Raw genomic sequence first — 24,311 nt, forward strand, 5'->3', positions numbered from 1 at the left:
TATCAAATATTGATTTTATCTTTTTACACATTTCGTAGTAGCTTTAGTTTTTCTTGAGCTGAATGTTATTTTGGATACTTAGATGTTATAGATTAAATATTGTACAAATAGTTTTTAACTTATTATTTTAAATGTTTTTATGGGTTTTATGGTTTTTAGGACAATGTACTTTCTATTATTTGAAAAATGGAAAGCATCCAAGGTATGCAGAAAAATATTCCCAAGGTGAATCTGTGAGAGTTCGATGCAATTCTGGTTACAGTCTTCAAGATGAGCAGACTATAATGACATGTACAGAGAATGACTGGTTCCCTCCCCCTGAATGCATTCCTCTCAGTAAGTACATGGTCTGAAATCCCAGTATATTTATGGTTTTCTAATCCACATTTTTATTAACTGTAGCAAAATGTTTATATCAACTTTCTGATTTCTGCCAATGCATATACTCATCCTTATTTTTTCCGAGTGTGTATGATATACAAATTTCTTGATACATATATAGCAAAATAAATGTTTACTGATAGGTATTAGTCAAGAAAACAGTAAAAGAAAGACAAAGAGGAAAGCTATAATAATAGAGGTACACCAGAAGTGGAGGGAAAAAGATGGCAGTGAAGTAGGAAGAACCTAAGCTTGCCTTGTCCCCTGAATACACTGAGATAACCATCAGATCATCCTAAATTCCCAAGAAATTGGCCTGAAGACTAACAGAACAAATTCAACAACTAAAGGTCATAGAGAGACCACATCGAAGAAGTAAGATGTAAGAAACACAGTTTGAAAGGAATGGATTGTGGCCACTGAGGTGGGGAGAGAGCTATGGTCACAGAGAAAGACAAGAGACAGATAAACACACAAGGGAGCACATGGGGAAATGAATCATTTTGGCAATTGTCTTAGAAAGTGAGAGAGCCCAAATTTCATAATTCCTATGACCAGTGGGGTTTAAAGACTGGGATTTTAAAGGTCAGTGTGCTTGGTCCTGGGACAGTTCAAAGGGCATTGGGACTTGGAGAAAAGACAACCAAACAGCCTGAGAACATACAGCTGAAAAGAGCAATCTGAAGAGCACACAGGGCACACAGTGAGGAGTTTATTGCAGAAAGGCAGTTTCCCCAGAGATCCCTTAGGGAACAAAGGAACTGGTAGGTGCCTTCTTTGCACCCCCGACACTTCAACATAAACACAGAGCCACCTGTGCGAACCAGCCCAAGCCAGTGCTCACTACCTAACTTGCTCACACCAACTCCCTGTGCTCCACTGGAAACACACTTCCAGTCATACTTTCCTCAGTCCCTGAGCAGCCAGACTCCTCCCCCAGAAGACGAACCCAAACCACTGCCCCCACCACATCTCCCCAACTGGAATTTTGGGGACCCTTGATTCCAGGAATGGTCATAAGAGGTCTCAGTTCACAGACACATAGTTAAAACTCACCATAGGCCAGAGACCAAATACTGACCACCACAGGCAAAGAGGGCCTCTACACTTGACTGACCTGAAGGATAAAGCAGTCAAGACACAACAGTGGTGTGCATACAGCACACACTGGAGAACTCCCTAATGTGCCAGGCCCTGGGACACAGGGGCCACAATATTGCAAGGTACTATAGAACCTCTTCTGCATAAGTCCATTACTCTCAAGAATAGGAGAAGAATCTGACTTTCTGAACAAAGAAGCATGCACAGAAATTTAGACAAAATGAGAAAACAGAAGAATTTGCCCCAAGTGAAAGGACAATACAAGACCACAGCCAGAAATGTAAGTAAAATATATATTAACAATATGCCTGATAGATAATTTAAGGTAATGATTATAAAAACACTCACTGGACTTGTGAAAAAAATGGAAGACCTGAATGAGACCTTTAACACAGAGATAAAGAATAACATATCAGAGATCAAGGGCTCAATAAACAAAATGAGAAACACACTTGGAATTAACAGTATGCTGGTAGAAGTAGAGGAAAGAATTAACGACCTAGAAGACAGAGTAACAGAAAGTAAGCACAACAAAAGAGAGAAAAAATAATTACACAAAATGAGAAAAGACAAAGGGAACTCAATGACCCCATCAAATACAACAACATTCACATTATAGGAAGCTCAGAAGAAACAGAAAGGGAAAGTGGGGCAGAAAATATATTTGAAGAAATAATAGCAGAAAACGTTCCTAATCAAGGGGAAGAAGCAGATATCCAGACCCAGGAGGCATAGATAACTCCCCAAAATCAACAAAAGCAGAACCATACCAAGATATCATAATTACATTGGCAAAACATAGTGATATATACACAATTTTTAAAGCAGCAAGACAGAAACAAACAAACAAAAAGACAGTAACATATAAGGAAAAAGCCATAAGGCTACCAGGGGATTTTCAGCACAATTTTCTAAATCAGAAGAGAGTGGCATGATAAATTCAAAGTGCTGAATGCGAAAAACCTGCAGCCAAGAATATTCTATCCAGAAGGTCTATTAATGAGAATAGAAGGAAAAACAAAGAGTTTCCCAGACAATCAAAAATTAATGGATTTCATGACCACTAAACCAGCCCTGCAAGAGATATTAAAGGGGACACTGAGTGAGAAGAGACCAAAAGTGACAGTACAAATGCACCAAACATAAAGCACTAAAAACGTATATTTATGTAAAAAAAAGCAATCAAGGGATTCACAGACTACAAGGGTATAAAATATGACTGCATATACCTGGGAAAAAGAAGAGTAAGAATGGGTTCAAACTTAAATGACCATCAACTTAATATGAATTGCTACATGCAGAAGATGTTATATACAAACCCAATGGTAACTGCAAATCATAAACCACTAATAAATATACAAATAATAAAGGGAAAGAAACCCAATATGTCACTAAAGAAAACCAGCAAACCATAAAGGAGAGAAAGACAAAAAAGGATCAGAGAAAATCTTCAAAAACAATCACAAAACAGGTAATAAAGTGCTAATAAATACATATCTATCAAGAATGACTTGAATGAAAATGTACTAAATGTTCTAATCAAAAGAAATAAGTTGTCAGAATATATAAAACAAGACCTATCTATATGCTGCCTACAAATTCATTTTGGAACAAAAGTCACCTGAAGACTGAATGTGAGGAGATGGAGAATATTTATCATGCAAATGAGTGTCAAAGGAGACCGGGGTTATAAATGCTTATTTTGGACAAATATATGTTGAAACAAAGACTGTAACAAAACACAAGGAAGGACAACATATAATAATAAAGGTTATGGTCCAACAAGAAGATGTAACAATGGTAAATATTTATGGAAGCACCATGGGAGCTCCCAAATTTAAAAACAAAAACAAAACAAAACAGCAACACAACAAAAAAAAAGCTTTTAATAACAAACATAAAAGAACTAACGAATAATAATACAATAATAATAGGAACTTTAACATTGCACTTACATCACTGGACAGATCATATAAATAGAAAATCAACAAGGAAACAATGGCATTGAATGACACACTGTTTATACAGTCAGAATATTCTATCATAAAACATCAGAATACACACTCTTTTAAAGTGCACATTGAATAAAGCACATATTAAGCCACAAAACAAGCTTCAACAGATTAAAAAATATCAAAGCCATACCATGCATCTTTTCAGAACACAATACAATAAAACTAGAAATTAACACCAAGAAAAAAATCCAAAAGACCACAAATACATGAAGGTAAAGTACCGGCTGCTAAACAATGAATGGGTCCAGAGGAAATAAAAGAAGAAATGTGAACATTCATGGAAATAAATGAAAATAAAAACACAACAGTTCAAAAACTATGTGATTCAGCAAAATCAGTCCCACGGGGGAAGTTTATAGCCATAGAGCCTAGTTCAAAAAGCAAGAAAAGTGTCAACTAAACAACCTAAGCTTATACCTAAAGGAGTTGGAAAAACAACAAGAAACAAAACCTAAAACCAGGAGAAGGAAGGAAATAATAAAGATTAGAGCAGAAATAAAGATACAGAAACTAGAAAACAATAGAACAGATAAATGAAACCAGGAACTCTTCCTTGGAAAAAATTAATAGATTTGATAAACCCCTAGTCAGTCTTATCAAAAAGGAAAAGGATCCAAAAAAGTAAAATCACAAATAAGAGAGGAGAAATAACAGCCAACACCACAAAAACACAAAGAATTATAAGAGAATATTCTGAAAACTGCATGCCAACAAATTGGACAACCTAGAAGAAATGGATAAATTCTTACACATAAACCTACCAAAACAGAAACAGGAAGAAACAGAAAAATTGAACTGACCAATTACCAGGAAAAAAAATGAGTCAGTAATCAAAAAACCCAATAAATAAAAATCCAAGATCAGATGGCTTCACATGAACTCTACCAAATATTTTTTTAAGATTTATTTATTTTGGGTGGGGTGGGAGGGAAGCAGGGGAAGAAAGAAGGGCAGAGAGAGAATCCAAGCAGACACCCTTCTGAGTACAGAGACTGACATAGGGCTTCAGCTCATGACTCTGAGATCACAACTTGAGCAGAAATCAATAGTCAGACCCTTACCTGACTGAGCCTCCTAGGCACCCCTCTACCAATCATTTAAGGGAGAATTAATACCTATTCTTCTCAACTATTCAAAAAAAAAAAAAAGAAGAAAAGAAAAAGGAAGGAAGGTTTCTGAATCCATTTTATGAGGCCAGCACTACCCTGGTAACAAAACCAGGTAAAGATTCCACAAAAAAAGAGTACCGCTGGTCAAAATTTCTGATGACACAACAGACAGAAAAATGACACATAGACACAAAAATCCATAACAAGATACTAACTGAATCCAACATACATTAAAAAAAAAATACTCACCACAATCAAGTGGAATTTATTCCTGGGTTTCAAGGGTGAATCAATATTCAAAGATCAACCAACATGATACAGGATATCAGTAAAAGAAAGGCAAGGACTATATGATCACTTCAACAGATGCTGAAAAAAGATTTGACAAAGTACAACTTCGATTCATGATGAAAGCCCTCAACAAATTAAGGTTAGATGGAACATACTTCAACATAATGAGGGCCACATATGAAAAAAATCTAACGTTACCCATAATGGGGAAAAATTGAGTCCTTTCCCCTTAAGGTCAGGAACAAAACAAGGATGTCACACCACTTTTCTTCAACATAGTACTGGAAGTCCCAGCCACAGCAATCAGAAAACAAAAAGAAATCAAATACATCCAAATCAGTAAAGAAAAAGTAGAATTGTCACTATTTGCTGATGACATGGTATTCTACATAGAAATCCAAAAGACTCCATCAAAATCTGCTATAACTGATCAATGAATTCAGTAAGTTTTAAGTTACAAAATCAAAGTACAGAAATCTATTGCCTTTCTATACAGCAGTAATGAAGCAGCAGAAAGAAAAAATAAGAAAACTGTCTCATTTATAATTGCACCAAAGATAATAAAATACCCAAGAGTAAGACTAAACACAGAGGTAAAGGATCTGCCCTCTGACAACTATAAAATACTGATGAAAGAAATGGACGATGACACAAAGAAATGGAAAAGCACTCCTTGCTCATGGATTGGGAGAGCAAATATTGTTAAAATGTCTACACCACTCAAACTAATCTACACATGCAACAAAATCCCTATCAAAATACAAACAGCATTATTCTCAGAACTAGAACAAACAATCCTAAAATTTCTGTGGAGCCACAAAAGACCCTGAATAGCCAAAGCAAGGTTGAAAAAGAAACAGGAGGCATCACAATTCCAGACTTCAAATTATATTACAAAGCTGTAGTGATCAAGACAATATGATACTGGCACAAAAATAGACACATAGATCAATAGAACAGAATGGAAAACCCAGAAACAAACCCACAATTATATGGTCAGATAATCTATGACAAAGATGGAAACAAAATCCAATAGGAAAAAGTCCCTTCAGCCAAAAGTGTTGCAAAAACTAGACAGCAACATGCAAAAGAATGAAACTGGACCACATTCTTTAACCCACTGAGCCACCCAGGTGCCCCTGGACCACATTCTTATGTCATATTCAAAAATAAATTCAAAATGGATGAAGTACCTAAATGTGAGACCTGAAATAATAAAAATCCTAGAGGAGAGCACAAGCAGGAACTTCTCTGACATCAGCCACAGCAAGTTTCTAGACAGATCCCTGAGACAAAGGAAACAAAAGTAAAAAAAGAAGGTAGGGGTGGGGGGAAGATCCTATTGGGACTACATCAAAATAAAAAAGCTTCTGCACAGCAAAGGAAACAACTAACAATACTAAAGGGCAACTTATGGAATGGGAGAAGATATTTGCAAAAACATGCCTGGTAAGGGGTTAGTATCCAAAATATAGAAAGAACTCATAAAACTCAACATCAAAAATCAAATAATCCAAATTAAAAATGGGCAGAAAACATGAACAGACCTTCTCCAGAGAGACACAGATGGCCAACAGACCTATGAAAAAATACTCATCATCACTTATCATCAGGGAAATACAAATCAAAACTACAATGCAATATCACCTCACACCTGTCAGAATGACTAAAAGCAACAACACAGGAAACAATAGGTATTGACAAGGATGTGGAGAAAGGAGAACCCACTTGCACTGTTGTTGGGAATGCAAACTGGTGCAACTACTCTGGAAAACAGTATGGAGTTTCCTCAAAAAGTTAAAAGTAGAATTTCCATATGACCCAGCAATTACACTCCCCAGTATATACTCAAAGAAGAAAAACACTTACTCAAAGGGATCCATGCACCCCTACATTTATAGGGGTACATGGATCATTATAGAAGCATTATATAGAATAGCCAAGATATGGAAGCAGCCTAGTGTCTATTGATTGATGAATGGAAAAAGAAGAGATGATATAAAACAGAATATTACTCAGCCATAAAAGAAGAATGGCGTCTTATCATTTGTAACAACATGGATGAATCTAAAGAGTATAATGCCAAGTGAAATAAGTCATAGAAAGACAAATACCATATGATCTCACTCATATGTGGAATTTAAGAAACAAAACATATGAGCAAAGGGGGGAAAGTGAGAGAGAGATACAAACCCAAAACAGAACAAAACAAAACAAAACAAAACAAAACAAAAAGAAAAAAAATGACTCTAAACAACAATGTGATAGTTACTAGAGGGGAGAGAGGTGGCAGGGGCAGGGCGATGGCTGAAATAGTGGATGGGGATAAGAATTGCACTTGTCATGATGAGCACTGGGTGTTGTATGGAATTGTGGAATCATTATATCATACTCCTGAAACTAATATAACACTGTATGTTAACCAAGTGGTATTAAAATAAAAACTTAAAAATTAAAAAAATAAAATAAAATCTTAAAAAAGTAAAATAATAAAATAAAAAATAAGAACTTGAACACACACATTCACATATTTAATCTAGAAAAAAATAGAGTGACATCAGCAACATGGCAGAATACAAGTTTTTATTCTTCCTGGCAAAGAACACCAATTTTAACAATAACCCACAGACAAGAACTTCTTTCTGGGAATCTGGGAATCTAACAGAAGATTCAGCACACTGTTAGAGCAAGAAGATCCAACAGTGGGTGCTTTGAAGGGGGTGAGAGGAACAGTTTTAATGACCTGAGTCACTCCTCCCCCAAAGTGGCATGGTTCAGTGCCAGGAGAGACCCACTCAGCCTGCAACTTCTCCACTGGAGGGAAGAGTGTGTGAGTTAGAGTCTGCTTCCTCACCTGTGTGGGTCTCTGACCAAAAGGCCCATTTCTTTCTCACCACATCCAGAATACTCAGGTGATCTTCATGACTTAAGGAATTGGGGAAAGCTTGGAGCACAACAATCAAGCCTCAGAGGTCATCAAAGGACAAAGATCCTACTAACTACTTGGCACTAACCACTGGAGATGACTGGCCTACCGATCCTGCTCAACTAATGGTACCCACAACATTCCACATACTGCTATCCATTGGTCAGTACCTTGTGTACACCCCAAAGGTAGGGAATGCAGCAGTTTTTAGATGGCTAGTGAGCATACCTAGAAATCCTAACTGACCCACAGGAGTGCTAGAAAGCACATACTTGAGCATTCAGCATTAGAGCCAGAAAACTGGAAGCTGGCTATGCAGGTTTAAAAGAAGGCATACAATCTAAGATTTCCTTCCCAAGTTGTAGTAAAACATAGGGAGCAGATATATCCATATAAAAGTTCTTTTAAAAGCCTCAGAATCCCTTACAGGTGTGATAGAATGTATTTCTCTCCCAAGGTCAGTCAGGAAACACTAGAGAACATGCGAGCTTCTTCAAAGATGAAGGCAGCAATGCAAGACTTTAAGGAACATGAGAAATCAAAGAAACATGACACTACCGAAGAACACAATAATATTCCAAAAATGTACCCTCAAATAATGAAGGTCTATGATTTTTTCCTGATAAAGAATTCAAAACAGTAGTTTTATGGAAGCTCAGTGGCCTATAAGAAAACATAAAAAAGAGAATTCAAAGGAGTCAGGAAAACAATGAGATAGAATCATAAAAGGAACCAAACAGAAATTCTGGAACTGATGAATACAATAAATGAAAAGAAAAATACAACAGAGAGCATCAACAGCAGACTTTATAAAGTAGAAGAAAGAATCTGTGAAGTAGAAGAAGGTCATGTGAAATTTCCTAGTCAGAGGAGAACAAAGAAAGAAGAATTAAAGAGTAGAGAGCGCCCATAGGAATTTAGGAGGCTATGAGAGGAAACATTTTAGGCATTGTGGAAGTCCCAAAAGGAGAAGAGGTGGAGAATGGGGCAGAAAGTTTACTTAAAGAAATAATGGCTGAGAATTTATCAATCCAGGAATAGATATGGACTATCATATCAAGAAGCTCATAAGTTCCCAAGCAGATTTAACCCAAAGAAATCATCTCTAAGACACCTTACAATAAAACTGCATAAACCAAGACAGAGAATTTTGAAAGCAGCAAGAGAGAAAAAAATACCTCACGTACGAAGGCAGTTTTATGAGAGATTTTATAGTGATAAATGCCTACACTTAGAGAAAGAAATGATTTCAAATATACAACCAAATTTATATATCAAAAAAACTAGAAAAGGAACAAAGTTTAAAATTAGAAGAAGCAAGGAAAAAACAGAAATCAGAGAAGAAATATGTGAAAGAAAGACCCAAAAAATCAACAAAGTTAATACCTACCTTTTTTGAAAAGATAAACAAAATTGACAAACCTAAAGCTGCTAACCTAAGAAAAAAGAACATAAAAGAAACAAAATGAGGAAAGAAAGTGGAAACATTCAATTGATGCCACAAAAATACAAACGTTCATAAGAGAAAATCATAACCAATTACACACCAATAAATTAATAAAGAAATGAATAAATTCCTAGAAATTCAAAACTTGCCAAAACAAAATAATTAAGAAATTAAGAAATCTGAACAAACTAATAACAAGGAACAAGACTGAATCATTAATTTAAAATATCTCTGCAGGGATGTCTGGGTGGCTCAGTTGGTTAAGCTGCAAGCCTTCAGCTCATGTCGTGATCCCAGGGTTCTGGGATCAAGACCCACATTGGGCTCCTTGCTTAGTAGGGAGCCTGCTTCTCTCTCTCTGCATCTATCTGCCTGCCATTCTGCCTGCTTATGCTCTCTCTATATATATAATAAATAAATAAACAAAATCTTTAAAATATGTCTGCAAAGAGGGGCACCTGGATGGCTCAGTGAGTTAAGTGGTGCCTTCAGTTCAGGTTACAATCTCAGGATTTGGGGTTTGATCCCAATGCAGGGCTCCCTGCTTAGCAGGGAGTCTGCTTTTCCCTCTCCTTCTGCCTCTCCTCCCCTTCCACTGATGCTCCCTTTCTTTCTCCCAAATAAATAAATAAAATCTTTAAAAAAAACTCTGCAAAGAAAAGTCTGGGACCAGAAGCTTTCATTGTCATTTAAAGAAGAATTAATACCAATTCTACTCAAACCATTCCAAGATTAGCATGAATGTTAGTTTCAAAACTAGACAAGGACACTACAAGAAAAAGAAATTATAAGCCAGTATCGCTGATAAACATAGCAGAAATGCTCAAAAAGTATTTGCAAAGTGATTCAACAGCTTATTAAAAGATTCATACACCATAATGAGCTGGGTTTATCCATGGGCCTCAAGATTGGCTCAACATAAGCAAATCAATAATATGATAAACCCAATTAACAATAAAAAATGTAAAAATCATATAATCATCCCAATAGATAGAGGAAAAACATTTGACACAGATAACAATCCATTTATGATATCTCAACAATTTGGTATTGAAGAAATGTACCTTAACATAATAAAGGCCATAAATAAGAAGCCTATAACTAAGATTATATTTAATTGTGAAAAGCTGGAAGCTTTTCCTCAAGGATCAGGAAAAAGACAAGGATACTCACTTTCACCACTGTCGAACAAAGGGAAATTATAGGTACCCAAATAAAAAAAATAAGTAAAATTATCTCTGTGTGAAAAAAAAAGAAAAGAAAACAAAGCAAAACCCTGTTATAATTCATAAATGAATTTAGCAAAGTTGCAGGATACAAAATCAATACACAAAAATCTGTTGTGTAATGAATAATGAACTATAAAAAGAGAAATTTAAAAAACAGTACCATTTACAATAGCATCAAAAGTAATAAGATAGATGCAGAATAAATCTATCCAAAGAGATGAAAGACTTGTATCCTGAAAACAATAATAAAATAATAAAATAAATTGAAGAAGATATAAATAAATGGAAAGATAGTCCATGTTCATGGATTGGAAGAATTAATGTCATCAAAGTGTGCATACTGCCCAACAAATACAATTCCTGTCAAGATCCTGCTGGCACTTTTTGCAGAAGTAGAATAAACAATCCTAAAATTATGGAACCAAAGATTCTCAAGTAGCCAAATCAATCTTGAGAAAGAAGAGCAAAGCTGGTGCCATCGTGCTTCTTGGTTCCAAACTAATATAGAGTGATTAAAATGAAAACAATATCATATTGGCAGATCAACTGGCAGGAACAAAATTAGGAGCCATAATCAAGCTCTCATGCATATCCTTAATTAAAATTTGATAAGGGAGCCAAAATACACATGAAGAAAGTAGTGTCTTCAGGAAAGAGAAAAGTTGGATATCCACAAGCAAAAAAAAAAAAAGAAAGAAAGAAAGAAAGAAAAAGAAAAAGAAACACTATATTAAACCACTGACAAAAATTAGCTCTAGATGAATTAAAGACTCAAATTTGACTTGAAACTATGGAAGTCCTAGAAGATACATAGGGAAATATCTTCTTGACACTGGTCCAGGCAATGATATTAGTTGGATATGACAGTAAAAGCTGAAATAAGTAAATGTATCAAATGAAAAACTTCTACTTAGCAAAACAACAGAATAAAAAGGTAACCTATGGAATGGGAGAAAATATTTGTAAGCCATAAACCTGATGAGGGAAATATATATATATACATTATATACATATACATATATATGCCTGTATATACATATACACATACACATACATATTATATATATGTATTACATATATATGTGTGTATAAGTTGTATTATATATATACAACTCTAGAGCAAAAAAAAAAAAAAAACCCAAGCCAAATAAAAATGAGCAAACATTTAAGTAAACATTTTTCTGAAGAATACATGCAAATGGCCAATTGGTACTCAAAATCACTAATCATCAGGCATATGAGATCAGAACCACCATGAACTATTTATCTCATACCTGTTAAAATGGATTTTATCAAAAAGACAAGAGATAACAAATGTTGAGAATGTGGAGTAAAGGGAACACTTGTATACTTTCAGTGGGAATGTAATTTGTTATAGGCATATGGAAAACAATGTGGAAAGTCCTCAGAAAGTTAATTGAACTACAGTATGATACAGCAATCTCATTGTTGGGTATATATCTGAAGAAAATGAAATTCGTATCTTGGAGAAATATCTGCACCTTCGTGTTCATTACAGCTTGATTCACAATAACCAACATACAGAAAAAAACTAAATGTCCATTTATGGATGAATGGATAAGGAAGATGTGATAAATATATACATTTTTTTCAATGGAATACCATGAGAGAAAGTAAAATTTTGCTATTTACAACATGTAGACAAATAAACTTCAAGTCTAACTTATATATAAAATCAAAAGAAAAAGAGAAAAAGTCAACATAAAGCAGAGAGTAGAATAGTAAATACCAGTGGCTTGCAGATAGGGGAAATGAGGAGACGGTGGTCCAAGGTGTAAGCCTTCAGTTATAAGATGGAGAAGATCTAACATACAGTCTGATGACTATGGTTAGTAATAATGTGTTGTATAGCTGAAATTTGCTTAGAGAGTAGATATTAACCATTCCACCCACAAAAATAAGTAATTATGTGAGGTGACTAATGCAATTTTAATTATTTTCCAAGTGTATATGTGTACCAAGTCATCTCATTGTATACTTAATATATAGAATTTTGTCAATTATACATCAATGAAGTAGTAAAGAAATTTGAAAATACAGCCTGTTATTAAGGAGATGGTGGAATAGGGTGGGTTTTTTTTATTCTCCATTTGATTCATTTCTGCTCTAATCTTTATTATTGCTTCCCTTCTAACTTTGGGCTTGGTTTGTTTTTATACTTCCTTGAGGCATAAAGTTGGATTGTTTATATATGAACTTCTATTTTAATGGAGTCAAATGCCTCAGAGCCCCAAGATCAAGACCTGATCTGACCATGAGAGTCAGATGCTCAACTGAGCCACCCAGGTGCTGCTTTAATGTCTTTTTTTTTTAAGATTATATACTTTTAATTCCATATAGTGTTTATTATTCCATGTATCCCATGTCATATCTACTAGATGCTCCAAGTGAAGGAATTAAATTATGAGATAAATTGTGAAATAAAATAAAACCATGAAAATATACATACTTCATGTTTTCTCCTTTGATTTCTTCTTTATTCATGGTGGAGACAATAAATAAAGATGAATTTGTGAAGAGACCGGATAACTGACAGAAGTCTTCTTTATTGGTTCAAGTGAAGTTATACTTAATTTGAGGATCATTGGTTTGGTCTAAGAAGATAAATGAATGTGTCATATTCATCAAACTCCATGTATCCGTATGGTTTTAAGCATCCAGTTATGGTGACAAACATTTCAAATTATCAGAATTGTAGTAGTTATGGTGGCAGATTCTCTAAGATCATCAGCTGATCTGAGATATTCCAATTAGTTAACCGAATGCTGGGGCTGCTAAAGAGATCCTGAGTACACAATATTTAAAACAAGTGTCTGGAAAGAATCTGTTGCCAGTGTAATTCTGGCATGCTGTAGGATTCCAGATCCACTAGACAAACAAATTTCTAATAATTTCCTAGAAGGGATTCTGAGTATTTTAAATTTTGCTTCTTTATTCCAAAAAAAATTTTAATGAACAATCCTGATTTAATATCTATGGAAACTCATAGCTCATTTTCTCTGTCACAAGAATTTTGGTGATTCGGATTTTCTGGGTTTTCGTTTATAAATGACTCCTTATTTTTTTATTGTTATATTATTTGATTCTTCATAAAAACGTTAAAATAAAATCATAAAATTCATAAAATCATCATTTTAGTCTTGGAAAATCAATGAATGTAATGTGCTAATCTGTGTCATATTCATCAAACTCCTTGTATCCGTATGGCTTTAAGCACCAGGTTATGATGACAAACATTTCAAATTCTCAGAGTTGTAGTAGCTTTGGTGGCAGATTCTCTGAGATCCTCACCTGATCTGAGATACCCCAATTAGTTAACTGAATGCTGGCGTTGCTAAAGAAATCCTGAGTACACAGTATTTAAAACAAGTGTCTGGAAGGGATCCGTTGCCAGTGTAATTCTGGCATGCTGTAGGATTCCTGATCCACTAGACAAACAAACTTCTAATAATTTCCTAGAAGGGATTCTGGATATTTTAAATATTGCTTCTTTATTCCAAAAGAAATTTTAATGAACTATCCTGATTTAATATCTCATGGCTTATTTTCTCTGTCACAAGAATTTGGGTGATTCAGGTTTTCTAGGCTTTCATTTATAAATGACTCCTTATTTTTTATATTGTTATATTACCTAAGTCTTCATAAAGATGTTTATTTATATGCTTTCTTTTCCTTATACTTTCCCCCTTTCAGAAAGATGTTTGAAATCAGAGATAGCAATTGAAAATGGATTTTTTTCTGAATCTGAATTTGCATATCCCTTGAATAAAGAAACAAAATATCAGTGTAAATCAGGATATGTAACACCAGATGGTAAAACTTCAGGATCAATTACATGTCTGGAAAGTGGATGGTCACCTCAACCCACATGTATTAGTAAGTAATTTTATGTTCATTTCATTATCCTGATCATTGTTATGCAAAAATTTACTTTAAATTAATTCTTCTCTGTGGGCAAGGGCTGACATGGTTCCCATTTGAAAAAATAAATGAAAAAATATGTAATTGTTTTACAAATTTTTTTTAATTTTTTAATTAAAAATTTTTAATTTTTTAAAATTTTTAAGATTAATCACTTACAGGGTGGAATATCAGTCTATGTTTCAGTTCAAGTTTTCTTCTACTTTAAAACATCCTGTGAATTAACTAATTGATTAATAATTAAAATAAAACATCCTGTGATTTGGAAACTACATAGGGAGACTTATGTCTATTCTCTTCAAACTCATTTAGTTTTGGCTGACATCTTTGTGCCAATTGTACCTGTTTTTAGGTGATTAAACTCTTATGTCAGAGTCTTTGTCCCTAGACACAAAAGTTATGCTTTTAAGTGAAGATCTGGGTCTACAGTGCATAATTTAAGTTGACCTGCAGAACTTATATGTTTGATAATCCAGGGTAGATCCACCTCTAAAATATCCTCTCCCTTAGGAAATCTTCATACATCTATGCAGTGGAGATGGAAATGCTTCTATATAGTACCAAATGCAACTGTGTTGAAAGACTTCCCTAGATATTTATGAAAATTTTCTTTTTTTTTTAAGATTTTATTTATTTGACAGAGAAAGATCACAAGTAGTCAGAGAGGCAGGCAGAGAAAGGGGAGAAGCAGGCTCCCTACTGTGCAGAGAGCCCAACTTCGGGCCCAATCCCAGGACCCTGAGATCATGACCTGAGCCAAAGGCAGAGGCTTAACACACTGAGCCACCCAGGTGTCCCTGAATATTTTCTAAGAATAATTTTCTCAAGTTTATCTTATACTTCAAAGCTACACAATGATACTTTTTTAAAATTTATTTTTTATTTATTTTCAGCATAACAGTATTCATTATTTTTGCACCACACCCAGTGCTCCATGCAATCTGTGCCCTCTATAATACCCACCACCTGGTACCCCGACCTCCCACCCCCCGCCCCTTCAAAACCCTCAGATTGTTTTTCAGACTCCATAGTCTCTCATGGTTGACCTCCCCTTCCAATTTCCCACAATGATACTTTGAACTGATATTTAGCAGATTCACTTTAAGTAAAGTGGATATTTAAATATCCATTTCGACTGCTTTCACGTCCTTATTTTTTTTTTATAATTTTTTATTTTTTATAAACATATATTTTTATCCCCAGGGGTACAGGTCTGTGAATCACCAGGTTTACACACTTCACAGCACGTCCTTATTTTTTTTCTAATTTCCATGCTTACTATGAGCACTAGCCATAGAAAAAAATGATAAAACTTTTCCCTTATCAAACTCATTTTATATGAAATTGTATGCAGTTAACCATTTAAACATTCTAATTATGGAAGAGGAAATCTCTTTCATTCTCTCTCTTTTTTTGCTAGTATAGTTTTGCTTTCTTTTTTAAGGTTTTAAAGTACCTAGCTACAGTACAACATTCACGGTGAATTACTTAAACCTTTATTAACATCATTCTAGTATTGTGTTGGCAAAATTGAGACTTTTAATACTTTCCTTCCTTTTAACAAATTATAAACAATAGTTAACTCTCCATTCAAATATATGAGAATGTGATATCTAATAGAGCACAGTGATATTTAATTCAATCAAAGTATTTTGTGAATAAATATTTCAACTTTAAATGTAAATTAATGAGTAAACCTGATCACCAAGGAGATTGTTTGCCCAGAGTTTCAAAGCACATTGTTTACAAGTGGAAACTAAAAAAATTTATAAAAACATTGACATTACCGTGTTTTTAAAGAAGTTCTTAATCTTTTCACTAAAAGGAGGAAACTATTAGTTCTAGTGTTAAATATGTCTTTTCACTAAAAGGAGGAAACTATTAGTTCTAGTGTTAAATATGGTAGGTAATAAAATTCCTCTTAGGTGACCGGTAATTCCAATTGCCCACGTTTGAAATAAGTACCCTTAATATGAGATTACATACATACCTGAGTATGAGATTAATTAGTGAGAATCACAAGTTTTAGTATCAGACGTTCCAGAGGAAGTTGCTGTTGTTACTTTGATCTTAATATTTGTACATAAAAACTGATTTTTTGAGCATTGTTTTGTATTGTACTTTAATATCTGGTGTACAGTTCCAGAAATAAAAATCTGGAAATCTCTAAAAAAACATAAAAGGAATAGGTTTTCCAGAGTGTTTAAGTGCTAAGAAAAATGCTGTGTAGAAAAATAGTTTTTCACCTTGAATAACTTCTTTCAGGACAATGATTTATCACTGTTATTCTTAGATTCTTTTAATATGATACTTAATACACTAGCACATACTAATTGAGAAAGCTTTTTTTACCATCTTGGGATAAGACTTAGTTACATTGTCCACTAAGTAATATTAGAAATGAAATCTTCGATTCTATTATGCTTTAGAATCTTGTGACATGCCAGTATTGGAGAACGCCACAATCAAAAGTAATAGCACATGGTTTAAAGTCAATGACACGTTGGACTATGAATGCCATGATGGATTTGAAAGCAGAGATGGGCACACCGGTTCTGTAGTGTGTGGTAATGATGGTTGGTCTTATAAACCAGAATGTTATGGTAAGTGCTTTTTTCCCAGGTATTCTTTTTTTCAGGATTAACAAAATTAACAAAATGTATTTCAAGTGTTCCATTTTAAACAAATTTGCATTAAAGTCATTTTTAAGATTTTTACAGCCCAAAGAAAATAATTTATCTTTAAGACAGTATATTAATATTTCCTATGGGCCATATACATGATAGATTTGTAAATAAATTTTAATTGTGTTTCTTAATCCAAATGCAGTCTTTCATATTATTTTAAATGGAGTTCTTTCAGTGTATAGTGTAAGAACACCAAAATTATAGTTTTTAACAATTTCCTCAGTTATTTTGCTCCTGAGTTTCTGCTTTTACACCTTCTACCTTGAGTGTTAATTTCCTTCTTTTTTTTTAAAAGACTTTATTTATTTGACAGAGAGAGATCACAAGTAGGTATAGAGGCAGGTGGGGGAGTGGAGCATGCTCCCTGCTGAGCAGAGAAGCCAATGGGGACTCAATACTAGGACCCTGAGATCATGGCCTGAGCTGAAGGCAGAGGCTTAACCCACTGAGCTACCCAGGTACCCCTTGGGTTTTAATTTCTTCAGGTTCGAAAAGCTCTTTATTTTCTGACTTTGACAAGCTCTGTGTACTATTATATGAATCTCTTTCATGTTTACAAATCACTGTTTTCTAGGACTAAGAGTAGAATTTGAATCTGTGGAAATTTGAGTAGATTTAGATTGCTCCACGCCAAGGGAACAGTATGTACAAAACTCTGACAACAAAACAGTTTGGGAAATATCAGGGTGAGCAAATTCTACTCAAGCTGTGAGAGAGTTTTATAAATTGAAGCTGTTTGGTAGAATTCCCCCTGGGAAGCTATCTGGCCCTGGATCCTTCTTTGTTGAGAGGTTTTTGATTACTGTTTCCATTTCCTTGCTGGTTATGGGTCTGTTCAATGTTTTCTATTTCTTCCTGGTTCAGTTTTGGTAATTCATACGTCTCTGGGAATATATCCATTTCTTCCAAATTGTCTAATTTGTTGGCATATAGTTGCTCATAATATGTTCTTATAATTGCTTGTATTTTTTTGGTGTTGGGTGCAATCCTCTTTCATTCATGATTTTATTTATTTTTGATCCTTTCTTTTCTGTTTGATAATCTGTCAAGGGTTTGTCAATCTTCTTAATTCCTTCAAAAAACCAGCTACTAATTTCCTTGACCTGTTCTACTGTTCTTTTAGTTTCTGCTTCATTGATTTCTGCTCTGATCTTTATTTCTCTTCTACTGCTGGGTTTAGCCTTTCGTTGTTTTCTTTCTCCAGCTCCTTCAGGTGTAGGGTTAAATTGTATATTTGAGACCTTTTTTGTTTCTTGACAAAGGCTTATATTGCTATATGCTTTCTTTTAGGACTATCTTTGCTGCATCCCAAAGATTTTGAACAGTTTTTTTTTTCTTTGTCATTTGTTTCCATGATTTTTTATATTTTTTTTTAAGTTTTCATATAAATTCCAGTTAGTCAACATACCATGTAATTTTAGTTTCAGGTGTGCAATATAGTGTTTAAATAATTCCATACAACAACTAGTGCTCATTCAAGGGCTCTCCTTAATCCCCTTCACCTATTTCACCTACCCTTTCACTCACTTCTCCTCTGGTAACTATCAGTTTGTTCTCTATAATTAAGGGTCTGTTTTCTCGTTTGCCTCTCTCCTTTTTCCCCTTTGCTCATTTTTTAAAATTCCACATGTGAGTGAAATCATATAGTATTTGTTTTTGTCTGATTGATTTTACTTAGCATTATAGTCTCTAGCTCCAACCATGTCATTGCAACTGACAAGGTTTCATTTGTTTTTAAGGCTGAGTAATTTATATACTGCCATTTCTTTATCCATTCATCTATCAATGGACATTTGGGCTGCTTCCATATCTTGGCTATTGTAAATAATGCTGCTATAAATATCACGGTGCAAGTGTCCCTTTGAATTAGTCTTTTTGTATGTTTTGGGTAAATATCTAGTGGTGCAATTGCTGGTTCATAAGGTAGCTCCACTTTTAATATTTTGAGGAGTCTCCATACTGCTCTCCAGAGTGGCTGCACCAGTTTGCATTCCCACCAATGGTGCAAGAGGGTTTCCCCTCTCTCCACATACTTACCAGCACCTGTTGTTTCTCCCGTTGTTTTTTTTTTAATTATTTTAGTCATTTTCACAAGTGTGAGGTGGTATCTCATTGTGGTTTTGATGAGTGATATTGAGCATCTTTTCATGTATGTTGGCCATCTGTAGTCTCCTTGGAAGAATTTCTGTTCATGACTTCTTCCCATTTTTAATTGGGTTATTCATTTTTTGGGTCTGAGTTTTATAAGTTCTTTCCATATTTTGGATACTAACCCTTTATCAGATATGTCATTTTCAAATATCTTTTCCTGTTCTGTAGGCTACCTTCTGGCTTTATTATTTCCTTCACTGTGCGGAAGCTTTTTATTTTGATGTAGTCCCAATAGTTTATTTGTGCCTTTATTTCCCTTGCCTCAGGAGATGTATCTAACAGGAAGCTGCTACAGCTGATTTTATACTGACATTTTTAGTTTCAAGTTCTTGCTCAGGTTGCCAGCTGGACACACATCAGAGTGGTGGTTTTAGAAAGCATTTGTGCACCTCCTCTGTGTTATGATCGTAGTTCCTGTGTTGTCATTTATTTTCAAATTAGACTGCCAAATATGGCAACCAGTACATAAAATGAAATTTCAGAGTTAATGATACATGGAATCATTGTTTCACTTTTTTTTTTTTAATGGCTTCCTTGTGCACCACCAGGATCTGTGGAAATAAGAGGAGCCAATATTGGAGATACAGCCACGTCTTTTTCAAATCAACTTTTGCCTGGAATATGTATTTTCCAGTCTTTTACTTTGAGCCCACCTATGTTTTCATGTTGAAGTTAGTTTCTTTTAGTTGCCATATAGTCTCCTCTTGTTTATGTGTCCACTCTGCCACTTTCAGTCTTTTAGCTGAAGAATTTAAACCATTTACACTTTAAGTAAGTATTGATAGCTTAGGGGCTGTGTCAGGCATTTTGTTATATTCCTTGCATTACTTTCCTCTGTTTCTCACTCCCATTTCTTTCTTTCTTTCTTTCTTTCTTTCTTTCTTTCTTTCTTTCTTTCTTTCTTTCTTTCTTTCTTTCTTTCTTTTTCTTTCTTTCTATTATTTCTTTCTTTTTTGCCATCCCTGGGATTTGGGGAACATTCTAAAATAATTTTATTTTGATATGTCTTTTTTGTTTTGGAGCATGTCTCTTTTAATAACTTTATCCATGGTTGCTCAAGGTATTAAGATGCACATACATAGCTTGTCACTTCTACCCCTGGTTTTGACATTTTACTACTTCAAGTGAAATGACGAAAGCTTACTTCCGCTTAGGTCCATTTTCTCTCCCCACATTTTATCTCATTTTATTTTATTTATTGTTTATCTATTGAGAGATAGAGAGAGACAGAGAGAGGGAGTGAAGTGACAGTGGGAGAACAAGAGAGAAAATCTTAAGTAGACTCAACACCCAGCTCAAAGCCTGACACAGTGCTCAATCTCACAACCCTGAAACCATGACCTGAGCTAAAGTCAAGAGTGGACATTTAACCAATTGACTGAGCCTCCCAGGTGTCCATACGATCCCCACCATTCAAACATAAATGTCTGAAGTATTTCTTCTACATATATGGAGCACCATATCAAATGATATAATTTGCACAAACACCAAACCTAACAAACTCCTCAGGAAAAAGAGAGTTCATTATATTTACCCCTGTTTTTTCAGTCCCTTGTTTTTTCTTCCTTCATGAAGTCTCAGTCCTTGCTCTGTTATCTTTTCCCTGATATTTGAAGAATTCTTTTACCAATTCTTCAAAAACAGATATACTGGAGTTAAATGCTGTTTTCCTTTGTCTCAGAATATCTTCTGCTCTCCCTTAAACCCCAAAGGACAGTAACACAGGATATAGCATTTGAGGTTGACCATTCTTGTCTTCTAGCACTTAAAAAATGACTGTGGACTCTGAAAAACAATCTGAGGGTTTTGAAGGGGCGGGGGGTGGGAGGTCGGGGTACCAGGTGGTGGGTATTATAGAGGGCACGGATTGCATGGAGCACTGGGTGTGGTGCAAAAATAATGAATACTGTTATACTGAAAATAAAAAAGAAATTAAAAAAAGAAATTTAAAAAATGTCACTTCTTCTGGCTTGATGGTCACAGGTGAGAAGCCCACTGATGTTTGAATTCTTTTTACATTATATGTTTGCATAATTTCTATTTAGCTGCTTTTGAGAATTTTTCTTTCCCTTTACTTTTCCTCAGTTTGATTATGGTGTTCTGTTGGCATGAATTTCTTTGGGTTTGTCCCGTTTCGCTTTTTCAGTATGAATGCTTATACCTTGTGCCCAACTGGGAAATTTTCAGTCCATATTTTTCAAAGTTGTTTTGGTTTTGTTTTCAATCTATTTTCAAAGTGAGTCATTTATATTCTATATTCAAATTTATTTAGCTTTTGTTATTGCTTTATGTATACTTTCATGGGGGATAAAAGTGTGATTCTCAGCTTAAGTGATTAAAATGTCTTCAATGGGGACATGTGGGTGGCTTAGTTGTTTAACCACCTGCCTTTAACTCAGGTCATGATCCCAACATCCTGAGATGGAACCCCATGTCAGGCTCCCTCCCCAGCAGGGACTCTGCTTCTCCCTCTGCCTCTCCCTTGGCTTATGCGCTCGTTCTCTTTCTCTCTCTCTCTCCCTGACTCACTCTTTCTCTCTCTCTCTCCCTGACTCACTCTTTCTCTCTCTCTCTCTCTCAATAAATACATAAAAATCTTTAAAAAATAAAATAAAATTTTTTCAATGAATCATTTCTGTCAGCAGAAATCACAAGTCTTGATATTGCATATTGTGCTATATTTTTATTTGCTTTATTTTAACCTGTTTTTCTTTCGTCTTTCAATAAATCAAATAAATATATATTTTTTTAGGTTCTGGAGAAAAATGTGGGCCTCCTCCACGTATTGACAATGGAGACATTACCTCATTCACGTTATTATCATATGCTCCAGGATCATCAGTAGAGTACATATGCCAGTCCTTCTATGTACTTCAGGGACACAGGACCGTAACATGCAGAAATGGACAGTGGTCACCACCACCAAAATGCTTAGGTAAATATTTCAGTATTCTTGGGGATCCTGGGAAAATCAGTATAATGCAGTAAGATACTTTACTGTTATTATTAGAATCTTCCCTAACAACAACCATTTATTGAATGCTTGACTACCAAATATTAATGTGTAAAGAAGTAAAGTTGGAAATGAAAACTCTTGTTCAAGGAACAAAAGATCTTTAACAAAAGGACTCTGGATTTATTCATATTAAAATTGACATTATGAGGGCACCTGGGTGACTCAGTTGGTTAAGCAACTGCCTTTAGCTAGGTCATGATCCCAGAGTGCTGGGGTCGAGTCCTGCATCCTGCTCCCAGCTCCATGGGGAGTCTGCTTCTCCCTCTGACCCTCTCTCCTCTCATGCTCCCTCTCTCATTTTCTCTCTCTCAAATAAATAAATAAAATTTTTAAAAATTGACATTATGAATCTTCGATTGTAACATTTAATTTTCATAGCTATAACATAGTACCTCATTTTATATCATTAATTATTTAAAATGATTTAAATCGACATGATGGATTTTCGAGGGATTGTTCTGGAAAAGGTTTTGAAAACGAAGCCCTGAACTAGTGTAGAAGATTCCACATGAAAGTCTGAAAATCTGAGGAAAATATTTGTTTACTACTCAGTGTTTTATGTTCTTTCTTTTTTCAATCTTCAGAGGCCTGTACAGTATCAGAGAACATCTTGAGAACACATAATATACGATTACGATGGTCTCATAATACAAAAATTTATACTAGAACAGGGGATGTTATTGAATTTGAATGTCTCCGTGGATATCATAAAAAGACACCAGCACATACATTCCGAGCCACCTGTCAAGATGGGAAAGTGACATATCCTGAATGTGGATAAAACAATGGTTAAGAAGCAGTCTTAAAATTAAAATAAGTACATTTACTCAGAATTTTTCATCATCAATCAATTCTCAGTTTATTTTGTCAAGTATTGTGTAACTCATTTATATTCATAAATCAGAATTTGTATTAAATATTATGTGGATGATGTAATGATTATCAGAGAGATGAATAAATCACTTCTTAAAATTACCTCATTGAAATTTGGCCAACCAAAATGCTTTGCAAGAAATTAGATTCAATCACTCCAGTGCCTACTTCTATTCATCTTTCCCTCTAACTTTCTCAAAGCTTCTTCCAAAACTTCTGGGGCTGCCTGAGACTCTCCATTTCAGAGAAAATGGGAGAAAATGCTTTTTTCCACCTTTAAAATAGTTGAAATAATTTCACTTCAAAAACAATCTGAGGGTTTTGAAGGGGCAGGGGGTGGGAGGTTGGGGGAACCAGGTGGTGGGTATTGGAGAAGGCATGGATTGCATGGAGCACTGGGTGTGGTGCAAAAAGCAATGAATACTGTTATGCTGAAAATAAATTTAAAAAATTTAAAAAAGAACACCTAAAAGAATAACTGTGCCATTCCTATGTTAGTAATCTGTATAGTAGATAAATATATCAAAAATGATGAAAGGTAAGATTTTCTACAAGATGCCTATCTAGCACACATAAAAATTCAAACAAATCATAAAGAGAAATTAAAATTTAATTGGGTACATAACTGTCATTCTACAACATGAAAAGTGACAAAAGGAAATCCAATATCAAGTATAAACACACATACACACACACATGCACACACACTCAGTGCTTTTTAAATTATTTTAAAGTTATTTCTATTAACATACAATATATTATTTGCCCCAGGATTACAGGTCTGTGAATCCTCAGGCTTACACATTTCACAGCACTCACCATAGCATATACTTTCCCCAATGTCCATAACCTAACCACCCTATCCCAGCAACCCTCAGTTTGTTTTGTGATTAAGAGTCTCTTATGATTTCTCTCCCTGCCAATCCCATCTTGTTTCATTTTTTCCCTTCCCTATCCCCCAAACCTCCTGCCCTGCCTCTCAAATTCCTCATATCAGAGAGATCATATGATAATTGTCTTTCTCTGATTCACTTATTTCATGCAGCATAATACCCTCTAGTTCCATCCAAAACACTGCAAAAGGCGAGATTTCGGGGGGGGGGGTTGATGGCTGCATAGTATTCCATTATATATATATATATA

General features: G+C 34.8%; 1 protein-coding gene across 1 annotated transcript; it reads left to right on the forward strand.

The window, feature by feature from the left end:
• Nucleotides 1-159: 159 nt before the first annotated feature.
• On the forward strand, nucleotides 160-23,270 carry LOC309858222 (complement factor H-related protein 4-like; the record flags this gene model as incomplete). Its single annotated transcript, XM_082750894.1, has 5 exons — nucleotides 160-336; nucleotides 14,214-14,396; nucleotides 16,871-17,044; nucleotides 22,032-22,214; nucleotides 22,880-23,270. Coding segments are annotated over 5 exons (914 nt in total), but the record flags the coding sequence as incomplete, so codon positions are not given.
• Between the last annotated feature and the right edge of the window lie 1,041 nt (nucleotides 23,271-24,311).

The sequence above is a fragment of the Mustela nivalis genome, assembly GCF_964662115.1.
Source record: "Mustela nivalis genome assembly, contig: HAP1_SCAFFOLD_2045, whole genome shotgun sequence".
In the NCBI taxonomy this organism is placed as follows: domain Eukaryota; kingdom Metazoa; phylum Chordata; class Mammalia; order Carnivora; family Mustelidae; genus Mustela; species Mustela nivalis.